At 45.6% G+C, this 27,032-nt stretch overlaps 1 protein-coding gene across 2 annotated transcripts; it reads left to right on the top strand.

Annotated features, from left to right (window-relative positions):
- Positions 1-22,778: 22,778 nt before the first annotated feature.
- LOC109747553 (ADP-ribosylation factor-like protein 2) lies at positions 22,779-26,982 on the top strand. Of its 2 annotated transcripts, none has more exons than XM_040388671.3 (6): positions 22,779-23,003; positions 24,144-24,215; positions 24,402-24,512; positions 25,990-26,152; positions 26,361-26,441; positions 26,725-26,982. In XM_040388671.3, the coding sequence occupies exons 2-6, from the start codon at positions 24,151-24,153 to the stop codon at positions 26,860-26,862; spliced, it is 558 nt and encodes a 185-aa protein (XP_040244605.1). In that variant the 5' UTR covers positions 22,779-23,003; positions 24,144-24,150; the 3' UTR covers positions 26,863-26,982. The 2 variants fall into 2 exon arrangements, with proteins under 2 accessions (XP_040244605.1, XP_073355732.1); XM_073499631.1 differs by having other exon boundaries at positions 22,836-23,007.
- Positions 26,983-27,032: the final 50 nt, after the last annotated feature.

The raw sequence follows: 27,032 nt of genomic DNA on the forward strand, positions 1-27,032 counted from the left end.
AAAGAGGTATTGAGGTTGATAAAGCCAAGGTTGATGCTATTGAAAAGATGCCATGTCCCAAGGACATCAAAGGTATAAGAAGTTTCCTTGGTCATGCCGGATTTTATAGGAGGTTCATTAAGGACTTCTCAAAAATTTCTCGGCCTCTGACTAATTTATTAAAAAAAGATATACCATTTGTCTTCGATGATGATTGTGCAGAAGCATTTGAAATACTTAAGAAAGCATTGATTTCTGCACCTATCATTCAGCCACCTGATTGGAATTTACCCTTTGAAATTATGTGTGATGCCAGTGATTATGTTGTAGGTGCTGTTCTAGGGAAAAAAGTTGATAAGAAATTAAATGTTATTCAATATGCTAGTAAAACTCTAGACAATGCTCAGAGAAATTATGCTACTACTGAAAAAGAATTCTTAGCAGTCTTATTTGCTTGTGATAAGTTCAGACCTTATATTGTTGATTCTAAAGTAACTATTCACACGGATCATGCTGCTATTAAATATCTTATGGAAAAGAAAGATGCTAAGCCTAGACTTATTAGATGGGTTCTCTTGCTACAAGAATTTGATTTGCATATTGTTGATAGAAAAGGAGCTGAGAACCCCGTTGTAGACAACTTGTCTAGGTTAGAAAATATTCTTGATGACCCACTACCTATTGATGATAGCTTTCCGGATGAACAATTAAATGTCATAAATACTTCTCGTACTGCTCCATGGTATGCTGATTATGCTAATTACATTGTTGCTAAATTTATACCACCTAGTTTCACATACCAGCAAAAGAAAAAGTTTTTCTATGATTTGAGACATTACTTTTGGGATGACCCACATCTTTATAAAGAAGGAGTAGATGGTGTTATTAGATGTTGTGTACCTGAGCATGAACAGGAACAAATCCTACGCAAGTGTCACTCTGAAGCTTATGGAGGACACCACGCTGGAGATAGAACTGCACATAAGGTATTGCAATCTAGTTTTTATTGGCCTACTCTCTTCAATGATGCCCGTAAGTTTGTCCTATCTTGTGATGAATGTCAAAGAATTGGTAACATTAGTAGACGTCAAGAAATGCCGATGAACTATTCAATTGTTATTGAACCATTTGATGTTTGGGGCTTTGATTATATGGGACCTTTTCCTGCCTCTAATGGTTACACACATATTTTAGTTGTTGTTGATTATGTTACTAAGTGGGTAGAAGCTATTCCAACTAGTAGTGCTGATCATAACACTTCTATTAAAATGCTTAAAGAAGTTATTTTCCCGAGGTTTGGAGTCCCTAGATATTTAATGACTGATGGTGATTCACATTTTATTCATGGTGCTTTTCATAAAATGCTTGCAAATTATGATGTTAATCATAGAATTGCATCCCCTTATCACCCGCAGTCTAGTGGTCAAGTAGAATTGAGTAATAGAGAGCTCAAATTAATTTTGCAAAAGACTGTTAATAGATCTAGAAAGAATTGGTCCAAGAAACTGGATGATGCATTATGGGCCTATAGAACTGCATATAAAATCCTATGGGTATGTCTCCGTATAAAATAGTTTATGGAAAAGCATGTCACTTACCTCTCGAACTAGAACATAAGGCATATTGGGCTATTAAAGAGCTCAATTATGATTTCAAACTTGCCAGTGAGAAGAGGTTATTTGACATTAGCTCACTTGATGAATGGAGAACCCAAGCTTATGAGAATGCCAAGTTGTTTAAAGAAAAGGTTAAAAGATGCCATGACAAAAGAATACAAAAGCGTGAGTTTAATGTAGGTGATTATGTATTGCTATACAACTCTCGTTTAAGATTTTTTGCAGGAAAACTTCTCTCTAAATGGGAAGGCCCTTACGTTATCGAGGAGGTCTATCGTTCCGGTGCCATAAAAATCAACAACTTCGAAGGCACAAATCCGAATGTGGTGAACGGTCAAAGAATCAAACATTATATCTCAGGTAATCCTATAAATGTTGAAACCAATGTTATTGAAACCGTAACCCCGGAGGAATACATAAGGGGCACTTTCCGGAATGTTTCAGACTCCGAAAAGGAATAGGTATGTGGTATGGTAAGTAAACCGACTCCAAAACAGTTCTAATGGCAATTTTTCTTTGTTTTGGAATATTTAGAAAAATAGAAAAATAAGAGGCAGTCCCAGAAGGACACGAGGCCTCCACGAGGGTGGAGGGCGTGCCCCCTACCTCATGGGCACCTTGTGTGCTCTCCGGACTCCGTTTTCTTGCACGTTACGTTCTTTGGTCGGTAAAAATTCATTATATAATCTCCCGAAGGTTTTGACTCCTGTATCACGCAAATATCCTATGTTCTTGTTTCGAGCTATTTTTCTGACAGATCTAGATCATCATGACGTCTCCAAGTGCCCCCAAGGACAAGTTCTTCGAGAAGGTCATCAATCCCTACCTCGCGGAGGTGCTGCAACACCCTCAAACCATTGAGATGCGTGAGGGGGTGCTGCACATCCGCGATGTTGAGGGACCACGGAGGACCGGAAGCGTGGAGACAAGGCTTGAAGCAATGGAGCAACAAGTTTTCAAGTGCCAGGAGATGGTGGAGCGTGGACTTGACTCCAATCACATAATGATCACGGAGTTCACCAACAACCACAAGCTGGATGCCAAGGACATTGGGGAGGCCATCTTCAAGCTCCACGAGAAAATCGAGCACCTCCAAGCCCAAATCTATGACCTGCAAAACCAAAACTGTGAGTATGAATATAGATTCAAAAGGATGAGTTTGGCTGCAGATTTAAGGATCCCGGAGACTCGATCATCTTTCTATGATGGTGAGCCTATGCCTTGGAAGATGGACGACAAGCCTACATCATCAACAATCCCTTCACCAGCAAAGGAGACATAATCACATGGGTATGGGCACTCCCCTTGGCAACTGCCAAGCTTGGGGGAGATGCCCCGGTATCGTATCACCATCACACTCCTATCTTTACTGTTTTTCTTAGTTCGATCCTATTAGTGGTATCTTGATCTAGTAGAATAAAGTTTATGGCATGATCTAGTTTTGAGTTTTGCTTTATGATCTCTCTATGTAATCGAGTCCGTGAGCTATATAATAAAGATTAGTGTTGAGTCAAGGGCTTGATTATTTTGCCATGATCTTGAGTGAATAAAATAAAAGAGAAAAGAATAAAAAGAAATAAAGAGATCATATTGATCTTCTTGAGAGTAATGACTTCACATAGAAAGAGTATGATGATTAAAAATTGTTGAGAGTTGACAAACATAGCTTTTGACATCGTTGCAATTAATAGGAAGTAATAAAGAAAGAGAGGTTTTCACATATAAATATACTATCTTGGACATATTTTATGATTGGGAGCACTCATTAAAATATGACATGCTAAAGAGTTGATGTTGGACAAGGAAGACAACGTAATGGGTTATGTTTTCTTATATCTGAGATAAAGTATATTGTCATGGATCATCCAACATGCTGAGCTTGCCTTTCCCCCTCATGCTAGCCAAATTCTCTGCACCAAGTAGAGATACTACTTGTGCTTCCAAAAACCCTTAAACCAGTTTTGCCATGAGAGTCCACCATATCTACCTATGGATTGAGTAAGATCCTTCAAGTAAGTTGTCATCGGTGCAAGCACTAAAAATTGCTCTCTAAATATGTATGATTGATTGGTGTGGAGGAAATAAGCTTTATACGATCTTGTGATGTGGAAGAAATAAAAGCGACAGACTGCATAATAAAGGTTCATATCACAAGTGCCAATATAAAGTGACGTTCTTTCGCATTAAGATTTTGTGCATCCAACCCTGAAAGCGCATGGCAACCTCTACTTCCCTCTGCGAAGGGCCTATCTTTTATTATTATCTTCTACCTTATGCAAGAGTCATGGTGATTTTCACCTTTCCTTTTTATATTTTATCCTTTGGCAAGCACAGGATGTTGGAAAGATCCTGATAGATATATCTAATTGGATATGGGTTGGCATGAACTATTATTGTTGACATTACCCTTGAGGTAAAAGGTTGGGAGGCGAAACTATAAGCCCCTATTTTTCTCTGTGTCCTATTAAAACTCCGTAACCACAAGTATTGCGTGAGTGTTAGCAATTATGAAAGACTAAATGATAGTTGAGTATGTGGACTTGCTAGAAGGCTCTGACATAGACTCTTTCTGATGTTGTGATAAATTGCAATTGCTTCAATGACTGAGATTATAGTTTGTTAGTTCTCAATAAAGTTTCTGACTCATACTTTGCATTGTGAATAGATTATTACTTGAGCATAAGAAATCATATGACAAAATCCATATATGTTGCTGTTATGAGAATAATCATGATGCCCTCATGTCTGTATTTTATTTTATCGACACCTCTACCTCTAAACATGTGGACATATTTATCGTTATTGGCTTCCGCTTGAGGACAAGCGAGGTCTAAGCTTGGGGGAGTTGATACGTCCATTTTGCATCATGCTTTTATATTGATATTTATTGCATTATGGGCTGTTATTACACATTATGTCACAATACTTATGCCTATTCTCTCTTATTTTAAAAGGTTTACATAAGGAGGGAGAATGCCGGCTGCTGGAATTCTGGGCTGGAAAAGGAGCAAATATTAGAGACCTATTCTGCACAATTCCAAAAGTCCTGAAACTCCACGAAAGTTATTTTTGAAAATAAATAAAAAATAATGAGCGAAAGAAATATGTCAGGGGGGCCTCCACCTGTCCATGAGGGTGGGGGCGCGCCCTACCCCCTGGGCGCGCCCCCTGCCTCGTGGGCCCCTGTTGGTCCTCCGATGGCCATCTTCTGCTATATGAAGTCTTTCGTCCGAAGAAAAATCATAAGCAAGCTTTCAGGACGAGACTCCGCCGCCACGAGGCGGAACCTTGGCGGAACCAATCTAGGGCTCCGGCAGAGCTGTTCTGCCGGGGACACTTCCATCCGGGAGGGGGAAATCATCGCCATCGTCATCACCAACGCTCCTCTCATCGGGAGAGGGCAATCTCCATCAACATCTTCACCAGCACCATCTCCTCTCAAACCGTAGTTCATCTCTTGTATCCAATTCTTGTCTCCAAGTCTGGGATTGGTACCTGTAGGTTGCTAGTAGTGTTGATTACTCCTTGTAGTTGATGCTAGTTGGTTTATTTGGTGGAAGATCATATGTTCAGATCCTTTATGCATATTAATACTCCTCTGATTATGAACATGAATATGCTTTGTGAGTAGTTACGTTTGTTCCTGAGGACATGGGAGAAGTCTTGCTATTAGTAGTCATGTGAATTTGGTATTCGTTCGATATTTTGATGAGATGTATGTTGTCTATCCTCTAGTGGTGTTATGTGAACGTCGACTACATGACACTTCACCATTATTTGGGCCTAGAGGAAGGCATTGGGAAGTAATAAGTAGATGATGGTTTGCTAGAGTGACAGAAGCTTAAACCCTAGTTTATGTGTTGCTTCGTAAGGGGCTGATTTGGATCCATATGTTTCATGCTATGGTTAGGTTTACCTTAATACTTTTGTTGTACTTGAGGATGCTTGCAATAGAGGTTAATCATAAGTGGGATGCTTGTTCAAGTAAGAACAGCACCCAAGCACCGGTCCACGCACATATCAAATTATCAAAGTACCGAACGTGAATCATATGAACGTGATGAAAACTAGCTTGACGATAATTCCCATGTGTCCTCAGGAGCGCTTTTCTCTATATAAGAGTTTGTCTAGGCTTGTCCTTTGCTACAAAAAGGATTGGGCCACCTTGCTGCACTTTATTTACTTTTGTTACTTGTTGCTCGTTACAAATTATCCTATCACAAAACTATCTGTTACCTATTATTTCAGTACTTGCAGAGAATACCTTGCTGAAAACCGCTTATCATTTCCTTCTGCTCCTCGTTGGGTTCGACACTCTTACTTATCGAAAGGACTATGATAGATCCCCTATACTTGTGGGTCATCAATCACCAATGCTCCTCTCATCGGGAGAGGGCAATCTCCATCAATATCTTCACCAGCACCATCTCCTCTCAAACCCTAGTTCATCTCTTGTATCCAATTCTTGTCTCCAAGTCGGGATTGGTACCTGTAGGTTGCTAGTAGTGTTGATTACTCCTTGTAGTTGATGCTAGTTGGTTTATTTGGTGGAAGATCATATGTTCAGATCCTATATGCATATTAATACCCCTCTGATTATGAACATGAATATGCTTTGTGAGTAGTTATGTTTGTTCCTGAGGACATGGGAGAAGTCTTGCTTTTAGTAGTCATGTGAATTTGGTATTCGTTCGATATTTTGATGAGATGTATGTTGTCTATCCTCTAGTGGTGTTATGTGAACGTCGACTACATGACACTTCACCATTATTTGGGCCTAGAGGAAGGCATTGGGAAGTAATAAGTAGATGCTGGGTTGCTAGAGTGACAGAAGCTTAAACCCTAGTTTATGCGTTGCTTCGTAAGGGGCTGATTTGGATCCATATGTTTCATGCTATGGTTAGGTTTACCTTAATACTTTTGTTGTAGTTGTGGATGCTTGCAATAGAGGTTAATCATAAGTGGGATGCTTGTTCAAGTAAGAACAGCACCCAAGCACCGGTCCACCCACATATCAAATTATCAAAGTACCGAACGCGAATCATATGAACGTGATGAAAACTAGCTTGACGATAATTCCCATGTGTCCTCGGGAGAGCTTTTCTCTATATAAGAGTTTGTCCAGGCTTGTCCTTTGCTACAAAAAGGATTGGGCCACCTTGCTGCACTTTATTTACTTTTGTTACTTGTTGCTCGTTACAAATTATCCTATCATGAAACTATCTGTTACCTATTATTTCAGTGCTTGCAGAGAATACCTTGCTGAAAACCGCTTATCATTTCCTTCTGCTCCTCGTTGGGTTCGACACTCTTACTTATCGAAAGGACTACGATAGATCCCCTATACTTGTGGGTCATCAGCCAGCTCTTCTAAAGCCGTCCACAATCACATTCTCCGCCGAAGAATCTTCACGTGCCAACGGTAACTCCCCCCCCCCTCCGTCGTCGTTTCTTTCAACCCCTCCCCCTGCTACAAACTCTAACTCGGACCCTGCTGCGGCGGACACAACTCTCCCTCTTCAGGATCTTGACACTCATGAGTGCACTGCTCGCAAGGAGCACCGCAGGTCTGCTCGCGATGGCTCTGTCTCCAAGGACAAGTTACGTCGGAGCGCACGTCTTGCTGCCAAAGAAACCAAGTATTCCCCCATGCTCGCCAGAGCTGTCAAGGCCAAGGCGGCTCGCCTCTCCGCCTCCGATGTTGACACGGCCATTGGACGTGCTATCCAGGATGCCCGCCTTGATGCTCCCGACAGCCCACCTGCCTCGGCTGAAGACTTGGCCACGATCGCTCTCCTCTGTGGCGCGGACGACGGCCACCTCGACGCCATCCTCTCCTCCGAGGAAGCCGCCTCTGGTGACGACTCCGAGCCATGATCGCTGCCCCAGCCATGCACGGCCCACGGACGTCTGGGGCCCACTGCAAGTTAACGTCCGTCTCTGTTAGTTGTAGTTGTCACGTGTGTCATGTCGCGCTGCTCTTTTGGACTCTGTGCGCATTGCCTTTTGTTTGGCTATCTGCTGTCTCAACTGATGTAGTAGGTCTCATGTACTCCTTTGCGCTTTCCGCCGTCCGCCTGTGGTGTCGAAAAACCTTTTATGAGTAATGATGTAATCTCTATCTACTCCTGGAATGTACGTGGTCTGGGTGATGACGACAAGTGTAATGCTGTCCTCTCTGAACTTTTAGCGATCAACCCTCACGTTGCCCTCTTGCAGGAATCTAAACTAGAATCTTACACCGACGCCAAGCTCCGCTCCTTTCTACCCTTCCACCTCGACCAAGCCTTTCCACTGCCTGCCATTGGCACGGCCGGCGGCACCATAACCGCCGTTAACTCCTCCTCTCTCCAGGTCATCTCGCACTCGCACAAAATTTTCTCCTCCACCATAACTCTAAGATCAACTGCATGTGCCCTCGACATTGCCATCACCAACATCTACGCTCCCTCTACACGTGCCCTCAAACAAGCTTTCTTCGCCGAGCTCCTCTCCATCGCGCAACCTGACCACGCTCCTTGGCTTGTCCTCGGCGATTTCAACCTCCTTCGCTTTCCCTCAGACAAAAACAACTCCTCCTTTCGACAGTCAGAAGCTAACGCCTTTAACCACGTTATCGACACCTTAGCTCTCATTGAAATGCCTCTCCTCGACTGACAATTTACGTGGACCAACAACCGCTCCTCGCCCACTCTGGAAAGAATCGATCGTGCCTTTTTTAATCTAGCGTGGGCAGATGCTTTCCCCAACACCTCACTGTCCTCTCTCACACGTTTCACCTCTGACCACGTCCTGCTGCTTGTACAGGTCACCACTACGATTCCACGTACCAACTTTTTCAAATTCGAGCAGGGCTGGACCAAATTTTGCCCATGCAACGACATCATCTCTCGGTGTTGCTCACCCTCGCCCTCACCGTCAGCCAACTCGGCCGCCACCCTTGCCACAGCTCTCAAAAAATCAAGATCCGAACTCAAAGCTTGGGCACGCTCTCGCATTCCCACCCCTCTCCACGAATCATGGTGCAAAGTAGCCATCTCGGCCCTGGATCATGCTGAAGAATGCAGGCCTCTATCGCATCTCGAGATCCTCACTCGCAAGATTATCATCTCTCTTCTCAAATTCACTATCCAAGAAAAAACGACGTATTGGCGGTGGCGTGCCAAGGTTTCCCGGGCTATCAATGGTGGCAAAAACACGAAATTCTTTCACGTTTCAGCCTCACAACGCCTTAGGAAAAACAAGATTTATACTCTCACTCACAATGGCCACGAATTCTCATCTCATCACCAAAAGGCCAAGATCCTCCGTGATTTTTTTGTGTCCCTCATTGGTACCCCTACCAACACGTCATGGGCGTTCGACCTCCATCAGATCTACCCAAACCCCACCCCTGGCCTGCATGTCTTGCATGAAAACTTCTCGGAATCAGAAATAAAAACAGCATTCTTTCAAATGAACCCGCAAGCCAGTCCTGGCCCAGATGGTTTTGGGCCTGCGTTCTACAGAACATACTGGCCCACCGTTAAAAGCTTCGTCCTCCCTTTCTTCTCACAATTCTGTCAAGGCACGGCCGACATGGAAAGATTAAAGAGAGCTCACATTGTTCTCCTCCCCAAAAAAGATCGGCCTACTTCTCCAGACGCTTTCCGGCCCATCTCGCTCCAAAATTGCCCAATCAAAGCTGTTGCCAAAGTCTTGACCACTCGCCTCAAGCCCTTCATCCAGTTACTAGTGCATGGCAATCAGACAGGGTTTATACCAGGGAGGGATATAGCTGAGAATTACATATTCGCCGCCGACCTCATTAGCTCATGCCACACTAGGAAAAAACCTACTATGGTTTTCAAACTAGACTTCAAGAAAGCTTTCGACTCGGTCGCTTGGCCTGCTCTTGACAAAATCCTCCTCGCTCGGGGCTTCTCACACACCTTCCACAGCTGGATCCGGAATATCCTAGTGACAGGCAAAACCGCCATTCTTTTGAATGGCGTCCCAGGCAACTGGATAGACTGCAAAAATGGCCTGCGGCAGGGCGACCCCATCTCCCCCTATCTCTTCCTGATCGTAGCAGACCTGCTCCAACAGCTTATCTTCAAAAACACACACGCCTCGCTCCACCACCCCATCTTCTCTCATCTTCCACCCACCGTCCTCCAGTACACAGACGATACTCTGATCGTTGTCGCCGCCTCGACTGATGCCGCTGCCGCTCTAAAAGAAATTCTAGCCAACTTCGCCAACGCCACTGGGTTAGCCATAAACTTCTCCAAAACTACAATCACAACCCTACACATAGACGATGCTGCTGCTAACGACACCGCCCTTGCCATGGGCTGCTCTCACGCCTCCTTCCCCCAAACCTATCTTGGCCTCCCTCTCTCCCCTACTAAACCTCCTTCCACTGTATTCGACCCCATCCTAGAACGCTCTCACAAGCTGTTGGCTGGCTGGCGAGCCAAGCTGCTTGACAAAGGTGACCGCCTCATTCTTATCTCCGCAGTCCTCGACTCCCTCCTCACCTACTTCATGTCAGTCTTTCGTCTCCCCAAAAAAGTTTAAAAACCATCGACTCAATTCGTAGAGCCTTCTTCTGGGAAGGTGAAGATTCAGTTTCAGGTGCTCAATGCCTTATTGCATGGAAAAATGTTTGCACTCCAAAAAAATATGGTGGTTTAGGTCTCAAAAACTTGCATCTTCAGAATAATTGTCTGCTCATGAAATTTGCAGCCAAGGCACACCTCCTCCTCCACCCCCTGGATAGACTGGTTGGATCTTCAACACCCAAATGCTTTAGTTTCACCCCCACCCCAAACCTCCTTCCTCTGTCGTACCATAGCACAGCAAATACCAACACTCCAGTCCATCACCTTCGTCCTAACAAACAGTGGGACACACACCTACTTTTGGCACGACACTTGGCTCACACCAACAACTCTAGCTCACACTTACCCTCACCTATTCTCACATTCCACTCTTCCGCTGATTAAGGTGGCTAATGTGCTGCGCTACGGTCTAGAAGCTAACCTCCGTAATCGTCTCTCCCTACTGGCAGAGCAAGAGCTTGTTGCGTTGTTGGCTGTTTTGCAGGATTTCGTCCCTTCGGCTGAGGAAGACCAAAGGTTCCTAATTCGGGGTCTTGCCTTCTCCACCAAGTAAGCGTACGACACTCTCATGGCACGCCCGGACTGCGATCCTCTCGCCCCCATCATTTGGCACTCCAAGGTTCCACGCAAGATTAAAATCTTCACCTGGCTTCTCTTCAAGGATCGGCTCAACACGCGAGCCAATCTTGCACACAAGCATATCATATCCACGGACGTTTTTCCTCGCTGCACTATGCTACCAGAGGACTCCATGCATCTCTTCCTCACCTACCCCCTTGCCAACCGTGTCTGGCAACGCCTAGGCATCCTACCTCAAGCGGAGGGCATCATCGACCTTTGGGACGCGTCGATTCCTCACAAACTGCCACACAAGGCCTGGCCTTTTATTCTCATGTCTTTCCTCTGGAAGATATGGGCTGCGAGAAATGATATGGTGTTCAGGAACATTGATCAACGTTCTGTAATAACTGTGACACCCCCGATTCAATCATACAGTAATCATACACGCAAACGTGCACGATCAAGATCAGGGACTCACGGGAAGATATCACAACACAACTCTAAAAATAAAATAAGTCATACAAGCATCATAATACAAGCCAGGGGCCTCGAGGGCTTGAATACAAGTGCTCGATCATAGACGAGTCAGCGGAAGCAACAATATCTGAGTACAGACATAAGTTAAACAAGTTTGCCTTAAGAAGGCTAGCACAAACTGGGATACAGATCAAAAGAGGCGCAGGCCTCCTGCCTGGGATCCTCCTAAACTACTCCTGGTCGTCGTCAGCGGCCTGCACGTAGTAGTAGGCACCTCCAGTGTAGTAGGAGTCGTCGTTGACGGTGGCATCTGGCTCCTGGGCTCCAGCATCTGGTTGCGACAACCAGGAAGAAAGAAAAGGGGGGAAAGGGGGGAGCAAAGCAACCATGAGTACTCATCCAAAGTACTCGCAAGCAAGGATCTACACTACATATGCATGGGTATATGTGTAAAGGGGCCATATCGGTGGACTGAACTGCAGAATGCCAGAATAAGAGGGGGATAGCTAATCCTGTCGAAGACTACGCTTCTGGCAGCCTCCATCTTGCAGCATGTAGAAGAGAGTAGATGGTAAGTTCACCAAGTATCATCGCATAGCATAATCCTACCCGACAATCCTCTCCTCGTCGACCTGTGAGAGAGCGATCACCGGGTTGTATCTGGCACTTGAAAGGGTGTGTTTTATTAAGTATCCGGTTCTAGTTGTCATAAGGTCAAGGTACAACTCCGGGTCGTCCTTTTACCGAGGGACACGGCTATTCGAATAGATAAACTTCCCTGCAGGGGTGCACCACATTACCCAACACGCTCGATCCCCTTTGGCCAGACACACTTTCCTGGGTCATGCCCGGCCTCGGAAGATCAACACGTCGCAGCCCCACCTAGGCACAACAGAGAGGTCAGCACGCCGGTCTAAATCCTATGCGCGCAGGGGTCTGGGCCCATCGCCCATTGCACACCTGCATGTTGCGAACGCGGCCGGAAGCAGACCTAGCCCCCTTAATACAAGCGCAGGCTTACGGTCTAATCCGGCGCGCGCCACTCAGTCGCTGACGTCAAGAAGGCTTCGGCTGATACCATGACGTCGAGTGCCCATAACTGTTCCTGCATAGTTGGTTAGTGCGTATAGGCCAGTGGCCAGACTCAGATCAAATACCAAGATCTCATTAAGTGTGTTATTTTTAAGTAACCGCGAACGCCGACAGGGCCAGGCCCACCTCTTACCTAGGTAGTCTCAACCTCCCCTGTCGCTCCGCCACAAAGATCCACCCAGAGGGCCGTCGGGACAAAGGTCCTTTCAGCCCCCAATCCGTGAATCACTCGCGGGTACTCTACGAGCCGACCCGACTTTAGTCACCACATGTATCATGTATAAAGTATATAGTATATACCCGTGATCACCTCCCGAGTGATCACGGCCCGATAGTATAGCACAGTAGATGGACAAGAATGTAGGGCCAATGATGGAATACTAGCATCCTATACTAAGCATTTAGGATTGCAGGTAAAGGTAACAACAGTAGTAGCAAGGGCAGGCTATGCATGAGGATATGATAAACGGAAAGCAGTAACATGCTACACTACTCTAATGCAAGCAGTAGAGAGAAGAATAGGCGATATCTGGTGATCAAGGGGGGGCTTGCCTGGAAGCCCAGCCGAGAAGGAGGGTTCGTTAACACCGTAGTCGTACTGGGTAGCAGCGGCGTCGGGGCGGCCTTGGTCGATCCGGCCACGGAGCTAGACGGCGGGGATGAGGAGGCAACGGCGACGTGGCTTCATTAGCAGAGTTTCACTGTAGCTTAATTATCCGGGCGTTACAAATCTCCTCCACTACAAGAAATCTCGTCTCGAGATTTAGGAGGTAGAAGGAAACAGCGCGGGGTCCTCGCTTTCCCAAGTGGCTTCATCTTCAGAATGGTGCGAGCACTGGACCTTGAGGAACTTGATCGCCTTCTGACATGTTCGGCGTTCAGCTTGGTCGAGAATGCGGACTGGATGCTCTTTATAGGAGAGGTCCTGTTGCAATTCGAGCACTTCACGATCCACTGCTCGGATTGGGTCCTTGAAGCAACGGCGGAGCTGTGACACGTGGAACACATCGTGAACCTGAGAAAGGTTCGACGGAAGCTCCAGTTGATATGCCACTTTTCCACGCCTTTCCAGAATAGTGAATGGACTAATATAGCGAGGAGCTAGCTTGCCCTTGATTCCAAAGCGGTGAGCACCCTTCATTGGTGTGACTCTAAGATAAGCCTTTTCGCCAGGTTGATAGACCATGTCTTTATGATGACGGTCATACTGACTCTTTTGACGCGACTGAGCAGTCTTGAGATTCTCGCGAATAATGCGGACTTGTTCTTCAGCATGTTGGATAATATCCGGACCGAAGAGTGGACGTTCCCTAGTTTCTGACCAGTTCAGAGGGGTTTGGCACTTTTGTCCATATAATACTTCGAAGGGGGCCATCTTCAGACTAGCTTGATAGCTATTGTTATAGGAGAACTCAGCATACGGGAGAGATTCCTCCCATTTCTTGTCAAAGGAAATAACACAAGCTTGAAGCATGTCTTCAAGAACTTGGTTGACGCGTTCAACTTGCCCTTGCAACTGAGGATGAAACGCAGTACTGAACGACAGATGAGTTCCCATGGCTTCTTGGAAACTTGCCCAGAATCTTGAAGTGAACAAGCTACCACGGTCCGAACTGATAACTAGTGGAATACCATGAAGTGAAACAATTCTGGACATGTAGAGAGTTGCAAGCTGACTAGCAGTGATCGTTTCTTTGATAGCCAGAAAATGTGCAACTTTAGAAAGCCGGTCAATGATGACAAGAATAGCATCATTACCTTTCTGCGATTTGGGAAATCCAGTGACGAAGTCCATCTCGACATGGTCCCATTTCCATTCAGGAATAGAGATAGGTTGCAGAGTTCCAGCAGGCCTTTGATGTTCTGCTTTGATACGACGGCAAACGTCACACTCGGCAACATAACGAGCAATGTCTTGCTTCATATTAGACCACCAGCATCTCTGACGAATGTCTTGGTACATCTTGGTGCTACAGGGATGAATAGACAAAGGCGTATCATGAGCTTCTTTCATAACCTCCTGTGTCATATCCAGGTTTTCCTCTGAACATGGCACCACTAGGCGGCCCTTGAAATACAAGGTGCCATCATCAGCAATAGTGAAGAATGAGGGCTTTCCTTCTGCGAGGTAGCGCTTAATCTTGTGGGCTTGAGAGTCATACTTCTGCAACGTTTTGATGATGTCCACGAGATCTGGTTTAGCAACCAGGGTATTGAGAGAACCCTAGGTAACAACGTGGAGGTTCATCTTACGGCACTCAGGAGGAGGGGGAGCGAGTGCACTAGGAGGAACAATATGGAGGTTCAGCTTTCTGAATTCTTCAACAAGCGAGGGATGAACTTTGTGAACCTGGAGGTGGTTGCAATAAGACTTGCGGCTCAAGGCATCAGCCATTACATTAGCCTTGCCTGGTGTATAGGAAATACCCAAGTCAAAGTCTGCAACAATCTCCATCCATCTCTGCTGACGGAGGTTCAGGTCTGGCTGAGTAAACAGATACTTCAGACTTTGGTGGTCGGTGAAGATCTCGCAATGATTACCGAGAAGGTAATTCGCCACTATTTTAGCGCATGAATGACAGCAGCAAGCTCGAGGTCGTGAACTGGGTAGTTCTCTTCGTGAGGGCGCAATTGCCGAGAGGTATAAGCAATCACTTTGCGCTCTTGCATTAGGACACAGCCTAATCCTTGATGAGAAGCGTCGCAGTAAATGACGAAGTCCTTAGTATCAGGTGGAGCAAGCACTGGGGCAGAACTCAACTTGTCTTTGAGTGCCTGGAAACTTTCCTGACATTTGTCTGTCCATTGGAACTTGACACCCTTATGCAATAGGTTAGTCAGAGGCCTAGCGATCTTGGAGAAGTTCTCGATGAATCGACGGCAATAGCTGGCGAGTCCAAGAAAACTTCTGACTTGCTTGACATTCTTCGGAGGAGTCCAATCGAGAATAGCCTGAAATCGCTCGGGGTTGACGGCAATACCATCCTTGGAGATGACATGCCCAAGATAGGTTACTTCGGGAAGCCAGAATTCACACTTGGAGAACTTGGCATATAGCTAATGCTCTCGTAGCTTTTCCAGCACAAGACGAAGATGTTCAGCATGTTCCTCTTTGTTCTTGGAAAATACCAGGATATCATCCAGATAAACCACGACGAACTTGTCGAGGTATTCCATGAATATATAGTTCATCAGACGAGAGAAGGTGGCTAGAGCATTGGTCAAGCCGAATGACATGACGGTGTACTCGTATGAACCATATCGAGTCACGAAGGCGGTCTTTGGGATATCCTCTTCACGAACACGGATCTGGTGGTAACCCAACCTCAAGTCGAGTTTAGAGAACACTGATGAACCAGCCAATTGATCATACAGATCATTGATCTGAGGAAGAGGATATTTATTCTGAATGGTAGCTTGGTTTATAGGACGGTAGTCTTGGACTAATCGGTTTGTCCCATCCTTCTTCTTGACAAAGAGAGAAGGTGCTCCCCAAGGAGAGCAACTTGGGCGAATGAAACCTTTGCGAAGAGATTTGTTGATTTCCTCCTTAAGCTCAATGAGTTCATGCGGCGGCATCTTGTAGGGTCGTTTGGCTATAGGAGTGGTGCCTGGTTTCAAGTCGATGATGAATTCGACAGCTCTAGCAGGGGGAATCCCTGGAAGTTCTTCAAGAAAGACGTCCTGGTATTCGCGAACGACAGGAATGTTTTCAATGCCCTCGAGTGGTGCAGCGTTCAATGCATTCAATGCATAAAGCCTTGCCTCGTCATTCTGAACCAGACGAGCATTGTAGCTTATTATTTCATCGGAAGGGTGTAGCAGATGGACGGTCTTAGTGGTGCAAACTATAGAAGCAGTATGCGCTTTCAAACAATCCATTCCCAGAATGAGATCAATGCTACAGTACTTCAGTACGATGGGAGAGACAAGGAATTCCAGTCCTTCGATTTCAACGGGAACGTCGTGACTAACCATAGAGGTTTGACATTGGCCCGCAGGGGTGTGTACCACTAGGGAGTGTTCATCTCTTCGTATTTAATGCCATGCATGAATGCAAATTCTGCTGATATGAATGAATGCGATGCTCCTGTATCAAATAAAACAGATGCAGGTACTGAATTAACGAGGAGTGTACCCATCACAGTAGCAGGCTGGTCTTGAGCTTCGTTGAGATCAACGTGGTTGGCATGAACACGACCATGAGACTTGGCATTGTTGTTGCGGGGCTAGTTGTTTCCACGGCCAGCTGCAGGAAAGGCCAGTTGATTCTGATTCTGATAGCAGTTCCTGGCAAGGTGACCTGGTTGACCACACTTGTAGCACAAACCATTATTGGGAGTGGGAACAGGATCTTGGGGTGGTGGAGCTGGAAGTCTTGGCTGCCTAAATGGTGGGGGAGGCAGACGCGGTGCAGCGTAAGACTGCTTTGGAGCAAGTGCATTTGAACGGTACATGTTGTTCGGGATCCAGATCTTACGCTTCTACGAGGGCGGGCCCGAAGATGAGCCCGTGTCACGGTTGCACCTGTGAGAGCTCTGGTGTTCCAGCAGACCAGTCTCGACATTGATGGCCTTGTTCACCAAGGTGGCGAAATCGGCAAAGTCATGCACTAGTAGTGCGAGCTTGATGTCAGCTTGTAGTCCATCATGGAACTTCTCCTGTTTGCGAGCATCAGTTGCAATGTCCTCTTCAGCATAGCGGGACAAGTCCAGAAATTCCCGCTGATAAGCTTCGACAGTTTTGTTACCCTGGTTGAGGTTGCGGAACTCACGCTTCTTCCGGTCCATGACTCCCTAAGGAATGAAGCGGGCACGGAAAGCGGCTTGGAAATCTGGCCAGGTGATGATTGTTCCAACCAGTAGAGTATGCCTGTGGCTATCCCACCATTGGGCAGCGGGTCCCTTTAGAAAGAAGGAAGCAAATGTGACATAGCGGGCAGGGGCTACATCAGCAGACTCCATCTCATAGGTGATGTCACGGAGCTAGTCTTCAGCATCCAGAGGCTGAGTTGAGCTACGGTAGATGGTTGGGTTGAGGCGCATGAAATCCTGCAGAGTCACTTGGGCTGGCTGCTGGTTCATATTGGGGCGAGGGAACTGAGCCATCACATTCTCCATGAACTGGCGATTCATCTCAAGTTGTTGGATCATACCAGCCATGTACTCAGGCGGTAGTGGGGCGTTGCCACCATGACCACAACCACCTAGTCTAACCATCCCGCTAATATATAACAGGGGTAGTTTAGCATTGGGAAATTTGCAAAGACAAGAATCATTCATGATGAAACATGCATAATAAAGGAGCACGATAGATACTACATAGTAGTCGGCATATCTTAAAAAAGGGATCATGCATAGAGTTCGGTACACAGAGTTCAGTACATAGACTAAAGACATCATAGGCGGCACGCAGGCTCGCAACGAAGGCACCTAATACTAATAAGCAAGTCTACATCAGTCCCAGGAGGAACTGTGGAGGTAGGTGTAGCCTGACAGCTGGTAGTGACGTGATGGGAAGTCCTCCACGTCAGTAGCCTGGGGTCCGCGGATACTCTGGTGCAGAACCCGACGTTCAGGTGGCAGAAGAGGACCAAGTGCAGGAGAGTAGCCTCCCACATCTGGCCAGCCGACACCCTAGGGCATCACGGTCCTGGCTGGGTAGATCGCAGAACGCGGCAGATCATCAGATCGGACAAGGGGGTGCAACAGCGTCAGAGCACGGTAAAGGTGCTGACGGGTGGTGTACAACTTGTGGCGAAGAGCTCGGTTAGCTCGATCCAGCCCATCAGCATGCAGAACCAAGTTCTGATGGTAGAAGGGCCCTCGGGTGACCGTGGAATAGGCAGCAGTGTAGTATCCCTCCACACCAACATCGGATGCGATAGCAATGTGCCTGAAAGGGGAAGTGTCCAACGCCCGATACTCTCCATGAAGACGTGTCAGAGCAGCATAAGCAGCATCGTGGACTGCCATATCGATGGTCACTCCAACACCTTGAGCAGTGTGCAGCACAGTAGTGGAGTCATACTCCCGAGAGTAGAGGTGGACGATGGCACGGTACAGCTCCTGGTTAAAGTCCTGGTACTCCTCGTAGACGGTGTACTCAGGGTGCCACTGATAACCCAGATAGGTCATCATCTCAGCTTGCATAGCGGGTGATCCCGAGGCACCAATGGCCGTCGTGTGGCGCACGACCTGCCTCGTGGGTTCCATCTGAAAGCAAAGATGTTTCAAAGGAGTCAAATGACAGTGTGGGTATTGTTCAAAATACTATTCTAAGGAATAACTATGGCTTATCCAACTTTGGGGTGAATGTGGTCACGAGATCCTAATGTTAGAGTTAGTAAATTCGTTTAACCCGAGTAGAAGAGAGTTCAGAGTCCCAGAGTAAAGATCGAGGAGTAAAAGATCCTAGTACCACCCAAATGGCAACGTGGGCCCGTATGACACACAGCCATGTTAGTAAAAGTTTTGTAATGTCTAGACTCGACTTCGGCCAAGGAGTGTGGAAGGGGATTTCTACAGGCAGTCGGCTCTGATACCAACTTGTGACGCCCCCGATTCAATCATACAGTAATCATACACGCAAACGTGCACGATCAAGATCAGGGACTCACGGGAAGATATCACAACATAACTCTAAAAATAAAATAAGTCATACAAGCATCATAATACAAGCCAGGGGCCTCGAGGGCTTGAATACAAGTGCTCGATCATAGACGAGTCAGCGGAAGCAACAATATCTGAGTACAGACATAAGTTAAACAAGTTTGCCTTAAGAAGGCTAGCACAAACTGGGATACAGATCAAAAGAGGCGCAGGCCTCCTGCCTGGGATCCTCCTAAACTACTCCTGGTCGTCGTCAGCGGCCTGCACGTAGTAGTAGGCACCTCCAGTGTAGTAGGAGTCGTCGTTGACGGTGGCATCTGGCTCCTGGGCTCCAGCATCTGGTTGCGACAACCAGGAAGAAAGAAAAGGGGGGAAAGGGGGGAGCAAAGCAACCATGAGTACTCATCCAAAGTACTCGCAAGCAAGGATCTACACTACATATGCATGGGTATATGTGTAAAGGGGCCATATCGGTGGACTGAACTGCAGAATGCCAGAATAAGAGGGGGATAGCTAATCCTGTCGAAGACTACGCTTCTGGCAGCCTCCATCTTGCAGCATGTAGAAGAGAGTAGATGGTAAGTTCACCAAGTATCATCGCATAGCATAATCCTACCCGACAATCCTCTCCTCGTCGACCTGTGAGAGAGCGATCACCGGGTTGTATCTGGCACTTGAAAGGGTGTGTTTTATTAAGTATCCGGTTCTAGTTGTCATAAGGTCAAGGTACAACTCCGGGTCGTCCTTTTACCGAGGGACACGGCTATTCGAATAGATAAACTTCCCTGCAGGGGTGCACCACATTACCCAACACGCTCGATCCCCTTTGGCCGGACACACTTTCCTGGTCATGCCCGGCCTCGGAAGATCAACACGTCGCAGCCCCACCTAGGCACAACAGAGAGGTCAGCACGCCGGTCTAAATCCTATGCGCGCAGGGGTCTCGGCCCATCGCCCATTGCACACCTGCACGTTGCAAACGCGGCCGGAAGCAGACCTAGCCCCCTTAATACAAGCGCAGGCTTACAGTCCAATCCGGCGCGCGCCGCTCAGTCGCTGACGTCAAGAAGGCTTCGGCTGATACCACGACGTCGAGTGCCCATAACTGTTCTCGCGTAGTTGGTTAGTGCGTATAGGCCAGTGGCCAGGCTCAGATCAAATACCAAGATCTCGTTAAGCGTGTTATTTTGAAGTAACCGCGAACGCTGACAGGGCCAGGCCCACCTCTTACCTAGGTAGTCTCAACCTGCCTTGTCGCTCCGCCACAAAGATCCACCCAGAGGGCCGTCGGGACAAAGGTCCTTTCAGCCCCCAATCCGTGAATCACTCGCGGGTACTCTACGAGCCGACCCGACTTTAGTCACCACATGTATCATGTATAAAGTATATAGTATATACCCGTGATCACCTCCTGAGTGATCACGGCCCGATAGTATAGCACAGCAGACGGACAAGAATGTAGGGCCGATGATGGAATACTAGCATCCTATACTAAGCATTTAGGATTGCAGGTAAAGGTAACAACAGTAGTAGCAAGGGCAGGCTATGCATCAGGATAGGATAAACGGAAAGTAGTAACATGCTACACTACTCTAATGCAAGCAGTAGAGAGAAGAATAGGCGATATCTGGTGATCAGGGGGGCTTGCCTGGAAGCTCAGCCGAGAAGGAGGGGTCGTCAACACTGTAGTCATACTGGGTAGCAGCGGCGTCGGGGCGGCCTTGGTCGATCCGGCCACGGAGCTAGACGGCGGGGATGAGGAGGCAATGGCGACGTGGCTTCATTAGCAGAGTTTCATTGTAGCTTAATTATCCGGGCGTTACAATAACCCTCAGAGCCCTCATCTCCGACCTAGACCTTTGGTCACATCGTCTCATGGAAACATGCGGCAAGGAGGACGTCTCCTCGTGGCGTTCCTACCTCTCTGCACACTGCGTCGTGCCTTTGTAATTCTGTACTTGCTGCCCGGGCGGCTTTTTGGGTAATATATTCAGGTGGGGAACTCCCCCCCCCCCCCCCCCCCGGTGATTCTCAAAAAAAACGTCTAGATACGTTCGTTTCAGCGACAACTAGTGTGGATCGCAGGGAGTGCCCAATTATATAAATTTTGCTATATGGCCATTGAATGATCACTAGGATTTCAAGTTGTCCAGTGCAATTTGCTCTCAACAAGCTGGATATATAAGAGGCTAAGAATCTGGATCTTCATTCATCGCACACCCCTGTAATACCAATTAGATGATGAAAGCAACATATTTTCAGAGAGATGGATGGTCAAAGTAGGACTGTGTCAATGTGCAGATATTTTGGAACAAAGGGGGTGTTTATATCTTGGAAGGCCAAAAGTTCAAACCTCTTGTGGTGGCCAAATTGGAAAACCGAACCATTAGCTGCATGATGTATAGATGGAAATCAGATTATTCTTTTTTTTGAAGAAGAAAGAGGCACAAATTTAAAAATTGCAACCTATTGACAAAATGAAGTGCGCAGCACCTCGATGCTGAAAAAAAAGTGGGAGTTCCTTCCTGAGCAATGATGGTAGACCCAGATCCTACTTGGCGCTTCAGGCACTATTTCCTTAGCTATTTCCTTAGAGCAAACTGGGCCGGCCCATAAACGTGAAGAGCGTTACCTTCTGGCCAGTTTTTAGGAAGCTTCCAGAAGCTTTTCAAACACTTTTTTCTCCTTTTTATGTTCTTTCTTTTTTATTTTCGTTTTTTCTTTTACTTTTTCCTTGTTTAAAATGCGTCAAGTTTTTCTTAAATTTGCAAAAAAAAAAACTTAAATTCATGAACTTCTTTCAAATTTGTGAAGTTTTTTCCTCAAAAAAGTGTTTCAAAATTGCAAACATTTTCCCAAATTTGTGATTTTTTTTAAATCCGTGAAACACGTTAACTTTTTCTCTAATTTATAAACTTCTTTCAAATTTGTGTAGTTCTATCAAACTCATGAACATTTTTTAAAAGGTCAACGATAAGTCGACAGTCAATGGTCTATGATGATTCATGAACTTTTTTTTCAAATCCACGATTTTTTTCAAATTGGTGAACTTTGTTTCGATTCACAAACCTTTTAGATTTTTTTTTGAATTTTTTGATTTCACAAAGTTTTGAAAATTCTTATTTTTTAAAAATTAATTGCCGACTTTATTGGGGATTTTATTTCGAAATCAACGGTCAAACCGGTGAACTGATCGAGTATGCAACCGAGCGCATGCGTGCGCGGCGGGGGAGGGGGGGTGTACAAACGAGCGAATTTGCATTTTTCAGCCGTACGCACAAGATCGGAGGTCTCAAGGTTGACATGGTAAATTGGGACGTGGACGTTTGGTCTATGGGTGTATATACACTCTATATGAAAATAAAATTAATAACTAAACAAAAAGCCAAAAAAACTGAAAATGTTTTTGAAATAAGCTTGACCTCCAATTGTACGTGTAAAAAAATTCCACAAAAAATAACCCCTTGACTTGTTTTAAAAAAATCAGCCAAAATAGTGTGGATAGTGACTTATGATAGCAAATAATTTTGGTTTTTGATTTTGCCCTGAAGTGAACGCTGGTTTTTTATTCGTGGAATTTTATATGCTAGTGCCAAAGAAAGTCAAGTTAATTCTTAAAAAATTCTGAAATGTTTCTATTTTTTGTAATTATTAAAGAAAATCTCATATAGGGTGTAATTACAACCAGAAACCGAGGGGTATTTGCCTGGTAAATTTGTTCAACCGATTGAATGCTGAATGAACTACCCACCCTATCATAAACAAACGGGCCTTTTTACACCTGAGAAAGAAATGCTACTGGGCCAAGTAAAAGCGCCGTCGGCCCACAGCCCGTCCCGCCGGCCCTCGTCCATTCGCACGCCGCACCTTTTCACCGCAGTCTCACTCTCTCCTCAGATTCAGAAGCAGCGGCATCTCCATCACCGTCGCCGCCGCCGCCGCCGCCGCCGCGCCTCCACTGAGTGCCGCCCTAGCCTGCGCGCCTCTCCTCGAGCCTGGCCTCCGCCGTCCCCGTGCACGCCCACGAGCCTCCCGCCACCGGGCCCAGTCCTTCTTCCTAGGTAGGTAAGGACGCACGCACCCTGCATCTCCGGCGGTTGATGGCTGATTATCCTTTATTATGTGCGCGGGTGCCCTTCTGCTAGATCCATTTCAGTGTCCGCTATGATTGTTTCTGCCATGCGACGATCTTGGTCTTAGCATGATCGGAGGAAACCAATTTTCAGCTGTCCATTGTTTGCTATATGCTGCTCGGTTAAGGGCAGGCTCGTGTGTTATAATCGTTAGTGTCTGAGGCTGTGGCACAGCAATATATCCATGTCCACATTTTAGATGTACACTTGGTGAAAGTAGAGGGTGTCACAGCAGTGTATATGCAACTGCAGATGTTAGATCCATGCTTGCTGAAAGTAGGGGCAACGGCATAGCAGTATGTGCATGTGCGGATCTTAGATTTGTTATAGTTGGTGAATGTAGAGGCACTGCCAGGAATTGTTTTCTTAGTGCGCCCCTGAAATTCTGAGCTGCATGCCGCTTCGCAGTGGCGTGCCGTGCTTTCTAATCCACGTAGTACTTACGTCCCATGTCTTCTGAGATCAGACTTTGCTTTGAATTTACATGAGAAATACAAACCATGTCTGAATCTTCGCTGGTTGTAAATATCATTGTTCCAAAATATCGGCCAGTTAATTGGCATCTCGGTCAGTTAATTGCTACTCGGTTGGTCACCGAATAACCGATTAATTGATTTATCGGACGATTAACTGGAAAATTCGCCTATTTATCCCTACTCAGCACCCGGCCGATATGGTACCAGTTACCGATATCCTGAAATTTAAATATTATGACCCTACATTACATCACCGGTTCCGAACGCAATTTGTTATTCTTTGTGATCCTGTTGTAAACGTTGGCGGTTCATAGCAGCCTGCCTTAGTGTCTCAACTGAATTAGAATTTCACAAGTCTTTGTACCTGTTCCCCTTCTCTTCATCTTACCGATATCCTGAAATTTGAATATTATGACCCTACATTACATCACCGGTTCCGAACGCAATTTTTTATTCTTTGTGATCCTGTTGTAAACGTTGGGGGTTCATAGCAGCCTGCCTGAGTGTCTCAACTGAATTAGAATTTCACAAGTCTTTGTACCTGTTCCCCTTCTCTTCATCTTACTTTATGCTGATTCCTCTGCTGGGCCAGCTCCAGAATGGGTCTCCTCAGCATCATCAGAAAAATCAAGCGCAAGGAAAAGGAGATGCGTATTCTCATGGTGTAAGCGTCCTGCTCCATTCCTTTTTCGCCTTCTTATTTTACCCCAGATTCCTCCTATCCAAACGCATTATTATTCTTGGTTCTTTGCTTGATATGTATGCTTCTTGACTTTCAAGGCTTGTGCCTTTCAGTTCTTTGTTAATTGTTATTCTTGATTGATTTATTTCACCGATGTCAAATTTACAGCGGCCTGGACAACTCGGGTAAGACGACAATTGTGCTCAAGATAAATGGGGAGGACACCAGTGTCATCAGCCCTACTCTTGGCTTTAATATCAAGACCATCCAGTACCAAAAGTATGTACTACATTCTTTGCTTATTTATCAAGTTAAGTATATGCCATAACAGTAATCATCACTTCCAGCTGATGTTATATTTGATCGTTCCATTTCCATCTCGAGCAAATCTAGAAAAATGTCAGCTGTAGTAACAAAAAGTGCAAAAGGGGGCTGTGAGAAATTTCAGAGTAATTTAGGTTGATGATTCCAATTTTATAGTACCTCCAGGGTATACCACTTGTATTAAGTATTAACTGAAGGTGTTCTAGAAGATATCATAGTAATTTTAGCACTTGTAATAACTATGTATATTCACTGCATAGTACCACCGTTTTTCAACAGCGTCAGAAATTTTCATGTCTATTAACTATTGCAAGTATGCCATGCATTCTGTTATGTGAAGGGCACCCTAGCCTTCGTAGTTGCATAAGATAATTAGAGGAACAATCTTGCAATCTGGGCTTGTTCTCTGGAGGTTTAGTGATTAATATATAATTTCAACAGCTTTAGATGATTTCATTTCAATTACTGCTGGGGGAGAGTACTGTCGTGTAGTGCTTCAGCTAAAATCAACTGAAGGTGGTCGAGCACCAGCAGTATTCAAGGTGTGCAACTAGATTCTTGGGGAAAAGCTAAGAGAGGATGAGATCCACATATATGTTCGGGAATTTTGTAGGCTGTATTGCTCCACAACCACAAACATCAGAGTGTAGTTTGGCACCGATGTTTTCAAGTGGAAAGAGCAGACGCTAATATTTAAATTCAACACAGGCGCAGTGCAATTTGGAATTTTGAATAACTTATGAATTGACAATTTTAGGGACAGGGTAGGACAACGGTGACACCAAACAGTACTATCAAGCAATATGATGGTTTGTTTTAGCTTGTTTTTAAGTCTACGTCAGTCAGCATCTGTCGTGTTTTCGGCCTACTATGAAGCAAGCTGCATGGATGGTTGTATTTTTAGCATTCAAAGTAGGCAATGCAATTCCGAATCTGGAGAGGTACTAAATCACATCTGCTGTGTTTTAGCTTGTTATCAAGTGGGAAGAGGAGATGATAATATTTAAGTCTAACACTGATGCGGTGTAATTTGTATAACTTATGGTCAGCAAATTGAAAATTTTAGAGACACTAGGACAACTGTGACACCAAATGGTACAATCAAGCAAAATATGATGGTTCATTTTAGCTTGTTTTTAGGTCTTCGTCAGCCGGCATCTGTTATGTTTTCAGCCTATTACTGTACAAAGCAAGCTGCATGGATGGTTGTGCTTTTAGCATTTAATGTAAGCTATGCAATTACTAACCTGTAATCTGGAAAAGTGCTAAACCACATCGGTGAAAATACAACACATTTTGGCCATAATTTTGACAGCTGCTTGATGCCCATCACTCATGAATCATGGTGGTCAAAAACTCACAATGCATGAGCACAGTCATGGGAACAGCAGAACAAATTGCCAAGAATTGATAATGGGGCTGATTGTGGCAGGTACTCACTGAACATATGGGATGTTGGGGGCCAGAAGACCATCCGTTCGTATTGGAGGAACTACTTCGAGCAGACTGACGGTCTAGTTTGGGTGGTGGATAGTTCCGATGTCCGAAGGCTCGATGATTGCCGTGCTGAGCTCCACAATCTTTTGAAAGAAGAGGTAAATTGCCTAGTGAATACCACTAATCGTCTGCTTTAGCATTCTTTGTCTTGAAATTTTGCTTCAAATTACTTAGCTGAAAACTAGCAATTGCTGTTTAGCATCAGGAAACTCTTGGGACTGCAAATTTGATTACCTAGCATGTTTGTGCTTAATTTATGTGCTATCTTGTTCAACTACTGAGTGACCCTTGGAATATTGATTACAGAGACTGGCTGGATCATCGCTGTTAGTTTTCGCAAATAAGCAGGACATTCAAGGCGCTTTGAAGCCTGACGAGATCGCCAAGGTAAAACACACTATCACTAGTCCAGTACTCCAGTAGTATGTATATATGGACCCTCATGTATGGGTCAATCTTCTTACCTGGAGTCGCATGATGCCATGACCATCTTGTGATCGTCGCTTCAAGGAGTAGCCAAAACCTCGGAAAATAATCCCAGCAAGCATATACATACTAGTCTGTGGTCTTCGCTCCAAGATGCTTTTTGTCTTCTTAAATTGACATGTTTAGTCTTTGAATTCGATGGTAACTGGAGTTGATGGTAACTGGAGTTGAGTTTTGGATTCAGGTTCTGAATCTTGAAGTGATGAACAAAGACCGGCACTGGAAGATTGTCGGCTGCAGCGCCTACACGGGCGACGGCCTGCTCCAGGGCTTCGACTGGCTGGTTCAGGACATCGCCTCCCGCATCTATGTCCTCGACTGAAACAACCAAACTCTCTGGACATTTAGCCGTAGGCATGCTGCTGCTTTGGCCATCTCATGGCATCTGTATGTAATCTGTTCAAGTTTGAACCAAACCATAAATGACATTTTTTATTCCACACTTCCCTAGTGCTGTGTAAAAGATGCCTGTATCCTCAGTTGTGAAAGATG

This window comes from Aegilops tauschii, chromosome 5, assembly GCF_002575655.3.
Source record: "Aegilops tauschii subsp. strangulata cultivar AL8/78 chromosome 5, Aet v6.0, whole genome shotgun sequence".
In the NCBI taxonomy this organism is placed as follows: Eukaryota; Viridiplantae; Streptophyta; class Magnoliopsida; order Poales; family Poaceae; genus Aegilops; species Aegilops tauschii.